Genomic DNA, 6000 nt, shown 5'->3' on the forward strand with positions numbered 1-6000 from the left:
AGCTGGTCTGAACCCAGGTTTGTTCCCAGCTGTATCAGAAAGAGAGCAGCCCTGAAGACAGGTGGACAGATGAGACTGTTATAAATGCCATAGGAGAGAATGAACTACATTTTTGGAGAGAGAACTTCTCCCTCTGGGCTGGAAGTGGCTCTGACCTTCTCTCCTCTCTTTCAGCTCCCCTGGTGGACCTCACTCCCAGTCACAGTGGATCAGCAATGCTGATGCTCCTCTCTGTTGTTTTCGTGGGACTAGCCGTGTTTGTAATCTACAAATTCAAAAGGTATGACCTTCCCTGGGCCATTTCCTTCTCCCATGGCTGCCAGGGTTTGTTTGCTGGGCTTTCCTTTTTACAGTGATTTGTTTCTTGGATTGCAAAAGCTAATGCTACATCATCTTCTAGAGTACCCCCCAATGATGGTTTCTGTTAATGTTTTAGGAAGATTCCTGGCCTTAATATATATGCACAGATGCAGAATGAAAAAGATCAAGAGATGATCAGTCCAGTCAGTCAGAGGGAAAGCATACCTAATGCCCCTCAAAGTGAGCTGAGGAGCCCTGAGCAACTAGTAGATGAGAAGTTGGATGTCCAGCCCATAGGTAAATAACTTGCAGCAACCCACAGTTGGTCAGACTCTGACTTATAATTGGCTAACCCTTTTCTCAGTCTTCCCCTTACCCATCTCCCTGCACACTCCTCCTGCCACCCTCTTCTGCTGCAGTGTTAGTTTTGCTACAGGAAACCTTGCTAACTCTCCCCTCTCCCTCACCGCCCTATGGTGAAAGGGAGAGAAGCAACTTTAGGCTTTTCCCCTCTCCTAGTTGCTCTATGTAGATCCTCTTCCCTTCTCAAAAACCCTGCTGCACTTAACTTGCGCTGTAAGGCAATTTAATTTATTTTGCTGGGGCTGATGTTATGGGGCTACACTTCACACCTGAGTCCTGTCCAGGAGAACTTCAGCCACCCTCACCTGGAGCTTGGAGGTGAGCAGGTGATTCGGTAAGTCAAATCTAGAAGTTAAATACTCATTCGTGTTTTGACTGCTGTGGCCTTTGTGGTTTGCCAGACCTCACTGCCAGCAGCAATGCTGATGAGTGATGAGTGATTCTCAGGAAATAGAGCAAAACTTGGGATCTCAGCACTACGCAGCTGGTTTGATTGCTCCCACATCACTCTGGTTGAAAAATTAACCTCAGGATTTAAAGTGAACAGCATTGAGGTGACCGTACTGGGTTCAGTTTGCACATGCTTATTTTATCACATCACCCTGGCTAAAGTACAAGTATTGGGATGAAGCAGGGAGATTTCATTCTGAGGGAATGTTCTTCTAAAGCCAGCATTGCTTGGGCACTGTTCAGCTTCATTTGTAAAGGGATAGCTCAGCAGGCCCAGACCACAGGAACAGAGGAATAGTACAGAGTCCTGCAAGTAAGACCTGCTTTAGAGGAATTTCTCATGAAATGTACAGTTCTTCTGACTCATACAGAATTGATGCGTAGTCATAAATAAGATCCTTTATTTTTACAATCTTATCAGCTTAATCAAGTGTTACATCCCACCTGAGGAAGTCCCTAAATTGTGCGGGAGTTTGCTAAAGCAAGCTTGATGTTGTAGCTTTCACAGATAGAGAGCAAGGGGAAGAGCAATTATAAGAGGAAATGTGATGTGCTAAGATTGTGGCCTTTGAAACATCCTGGGAAGAGCAAGAAGAAAATCTCTTAGTGAAACTGATGTCTAAATTGGAAGTCCCAGTGCAGTCAGTGGTGATCTCTTGTCACACATTCACCAAGGGGAGATCTGGTAGCTGTTAAAAGCTTTTTGGCAGCTATCCATCCACAGACCAGAATATCCCTGCTTAGCAGTACACAGGATGGAGTGAGGGAACCAACCTTCCCATGTGGTGTTCCCCATACAGAGCAACCCCAGGCCACAGTCCAGAACCCAAGGAAAGGAAATGCAGCCAAGGTAGTCTGGACAGAGGACTTCCAAAGGGCTTGTGGATCACCAAGAGGTTTCAAGCCAAGACCCGGAGCGGTGGGTCCTAAATTTTAACAATTATTCTTTCTTTTTTTTCTTTTTCTTTTTTTTCCTTTTTCTTCCCCTCTCTTTTTATCCTAGAAGTTCCAAAATTGGTCTAAGTTGCTAAGGGAGAAACACCCAATTTCAGGCCAGGAATTCAGTTCCCAGAATTAGTTGAGCTTAGAGATTACTCTTTGTAAGGGAATGTAATGATCATGATTTACACTGTTGGCAGAGAGTAGCAAACGTTTTCAGAGGTCACTCAGGCTGAAGAGACAACAGTCAGCCAGCTGCTAGCTCTACTCTTGGTGGTGATGGGAATTAATCTCTTGAAGCCTCTGGGGTCAGAGAAGTCAAAACCCAATTTGGCAGGGTTGGTTTTCATTTGGTACAACTGTAGCATTTCTGTCTTTCTACAATAGCTAGTGTTCTATGGATGTCTCAGCTGTACCCTGCACTGTTGGACACTGTATTGAACCAGAAATTGGCCTTTTATGCATCCTTGGGTTTCACCTGTAACTACAACAGTGAGTACAAAAGGGATAGATAGTCTCAATTCTCTATCAAAAGAAATCCTTCCAACATACTTCCTAGGAGTGTTTTTTCTTCCACTCTGGTGGTAAGGTGAATGTGGAAACCAGATCAGAGATCACTGATGAAATGGGAAGGTGTGGACATTGATGTGAACAGAGTTAAGGTGCAAAGGCTCTTTACACTCGCATACAACCAGTTAGTGTGTTCTTTGTAAATCAGCAATTTCTTTTTTTAATGAGTTTTCCTTATTTTGGTAAAACAAAACAAGACTGCAATTGGGTGTTTCTCTTTTATATGCTTGTTCAGAAGCCAGTTTTTTTTTCCAACCCCTCTGACTAACATTCAGAAACCCTTCCTTGGAGTTATGTAAATGAATGTCCCTGGATCATTTAATTTTCTCTCCAAACCCTGGCAGCAAAAAACAAAGTTTATATTTTCTGGGTGTGAGAAGTTTAGGCTCTTCTTTCGCAAAGGCAAAGTTTAAGGTTATTTATTAAACCTCCAATACCTTGTAATTGCAAATGAGTTATGCTTTTCCTCTGGGAACCTCAGCCCCTCTTTCCCTTCACCCCTCTGCTCAGGCCTCTCCCTCTTCTGTTCAACATGGGTGAATTATCTTAATTAGCAAAAGAACAGTACATCACCTTCAGTGTTTTGAATGAGAAGAAAACATCTGTGGGAAGAAAAGTCAGTCTGGAGCCATTCACTCCCAAAGGCCAGCAAGGTGATACCTTCCAACATCTTTGTCAAAACACACTTATATTTACAGACTCTTATTTTGTTCTCTCTTTGCCACAGGAAGTATTTCCACAGCTGCTGAGTCCCAGAGCACAAAAGAAATCCCTACCTATGTAAATGGTTGAATAGAGGACACCGATATATAGCTGTATGGGAGAAAAAAAGAGAACTCATTGCATTCGGACTTTTTAATTCTTCAGATGACAAAGGGTTTTTAGCTTTAAGCCTGTGCATGTGGACATTATACTGAGATCATAGCAGAACTGCATTGTACAGGTGTTCAATTTTAGTGGGGGGTGGGGGGAGAGGAACTGATATCACTATTCACCCCTGCAGCCCTTCCCCTCACCCCTCCACTCTCTTTTCTTCCAATCTGTCTCTAATTTGTAGAAAATTCATAATGATATAGGCCAAGAATATGCATGGGGGTCTCTTCTTTAGGGAGATAAGTGGGCTGGGATGTGGGGGGAGAAGGGCTGGGGAGGTGGGAGGGAGCATTTAGGGTTCTTGGCTTTAGATTTAACTGCTCTTTAGCACTTTGGGCTGCGGGAGGGCTAGCCGCCCCGGCAGACTTTCATAGTACACAAAAGAAATCACACTGGAGTTTAAAGGCACTGAAATTCTTCTTGGGTCAGTCTGGTTTATGTCTTAGTTTGGACTCTGCCCTTTATTCCTCTAGCTGCAGCTGCTGCCCGCGCCCCACAGTTGCACAGAAGCTGAGTATGGACTTGGGCAATCCCAGTTGCAAAGCCAGACTCTTTCTTATTAAACAGCTATTTAGCCTACTCACACCAAGGCACCCACTGGTAGCACTGTTAGGAAATAACATTCTGTCTCCTAACCTTGGGCTGAACAGAACTAGGACGTATTGTAGGCATGGAGGTCTGTATTGCCAGCATGAACTTAACACTGTATTTTGTACCAGCCTTACACGTTAAATTTTGATGAAGATTAAGCCTAATAACCCCCACTACTGCTTTTAATGTTGATCTTGGAGTTGTCTGGGGAAGTCCAGGAGATCTCTGCCTTCTGGGAGTCACCCCAAGGCCTGCCATTAGTTTGAAAGACACTTTATCCATGTAAGAGGGAGCAGGGAACGATCTGTTTACAGTTTCTCATGACCTTGAAAAACCCCTTGATTTTCTGCAAATTACTTCCATTTGAGGTGGAGGTGGAGGAGGAGAGCAAAGCTGGATTTAGCTTGACCATGTTCCCATATACTTTGAGGCCTGACACCACAGTACAGTTGCTGGACAAGGTCTGAGTTCTTACCAGGAACATGCGGTGTCTTACACTGAACTGGAAATGTGTCTGCAGGACATGTGCATGTAGACCTGCAAAAGAACAGTGGGCAGACTTACCACACTTCAAACAAGTCCTTCCAGAGCACTGGGTGTCTGGCTGAAGCCTGTCCCATGGTCATCACAGCTGTTAATTTACAAAACAGCTCAGGTAAATTCAGAAATAGGATTTGAGTTTGAAGTGCAAAGAAAGAAATACAATCTCCAGTATACACTTAGCTATGCTAGGTGAAAGCCAGTAGCATCTGGTTCATAATTGGTGTAGCATGATTAGGATGTGCCCTGATTCCTGATCTATGCTTTGTTCAATAGATGTTGCATGAAGCAACCTGTGTTAAATATGGTACAAAGTGACATTCTTGACATTGCCTGGGGTCCTGGAGGGATGATTATGAATTTCAAATTGGACGTGAACACCACCCAACCTACTAGCTGGCAAAAAAATAATAAAAAAATAAAGTGATACGAAATGTAAGAGCATCAGACCTGTAGTAGTCAAAGGATGACCACAGAATTGAGTCCTCTCTGCAGACAGGTATAAACACTGCAGTTTGTATGGCTTTGCTATTGTGTTTGCAACTACAGCTTTAAGAAAGATGGGAAAGTTTTGGTAGCAACTGTATAGTACTCCCCACCGAAGTCCAACATTAGCAAACTTATTTTTATAGTAAGCCAATCAAAAAGTTTTCTTATAGTGTTGGAACTATTTCTAATTTTAAAATCACTTTTTTCGATGTATTTTTTCATCTTCTTTTTCCCTTTCGTTAAATATGATGTAGCGTAATGTATAATTGCTATTGTTTATTGCTTTTACAGTCATATTTATTAAACAGATTATGTCTCTAAATGAAGGCCTGTGTCTCTGTTGCTCATTTTAACACTCTCTCCTAGACTGAGAATCACTGATGATGTTAAAACAGCAGGAAAACCTTTGAAAATAATGGGATGTTCAGTAACATGGGAGCAAGAGAGGGTGCTTAAAGTGTGCTTATGAAAAAATAAAATACTCAGAAAACAAGATTAAGATTATTCTCTTAGCCTTCAGGCAAAGTGCTTTATAAATGAAGCTCAGTACTCTTACTTCTTTCCTCCAGGTGGGGAAACAAGAGAGATGCAGGGAGAAAATGCTGTTTCTCTGGTTTCCAAAAAGGCAATGGATTGAGCTTTTGGAGCTCCAGCTCCGTTCTCTGCCTGTAGTTATCCACCCCCATACACACTCACCATTATCCTTTAAAATACATTTTTGATTACCCTATTGCCAATGTTGATGAAGGAAGATTTGGGGTATTTCCATTACTAATTATTCAGGTTTTATGTGCAAAAGCAATGACACATAGTAAATTTCAGTCGTCTTACCAGGTAACAGTGGATGCATGTTGCTGAGAAAGAGAAAAATGTAGCTGGTCTACT

General features: G+C 42.6%; 1 protein-coding gene across 1 annotated transcript in view; it reads left to right on the top strand.

The window, feature by feature from the left end:
• Positions 1–5400, top strand: part of SORCS1 (sortilin related VPS10 domain containing receptor 1) — a 269239-nt gene extending 263839 nt beyond the window's left edge. The window contains exons 25-28 of the mRNA XM_065746947.1: positions 175–280; positions 437–597; positions 1914–2032; positions 3350–5400. Of these exons, the coding sequence (XP_065603019.1) occupies positions 175–280; positions 437–597; positions 1914–2032; positions 3350–3406 (443 nt within the window). The 3' untranslated portion in view covers positions 3407–5400. The remainder of the gene's footprint in view (positions 1–174; positions 281–436; positions 598–1913; positions 2033–3349) is intronic.
• The last annotated feature ends 600 nt before the right edge of the window (positions 5401–6000 follow it).

Source organism: Cyrtonyx montezumae, unplaced genomic scaffold, assembly GCF_038088225.1.
Source record: "Cyrtonyx montezumae isolate F1298 unplaced genomic scaffold, pur_monq_1.0 scaffold_4, whole genome shotgun sequence".
Classification (NCBI taxonomy): Eukaryota; Metazoa; Chordata; class Aves; order Galliformes; family Odontophoridae; genus Cyrtonyx; species Cyrtonyx montezumae.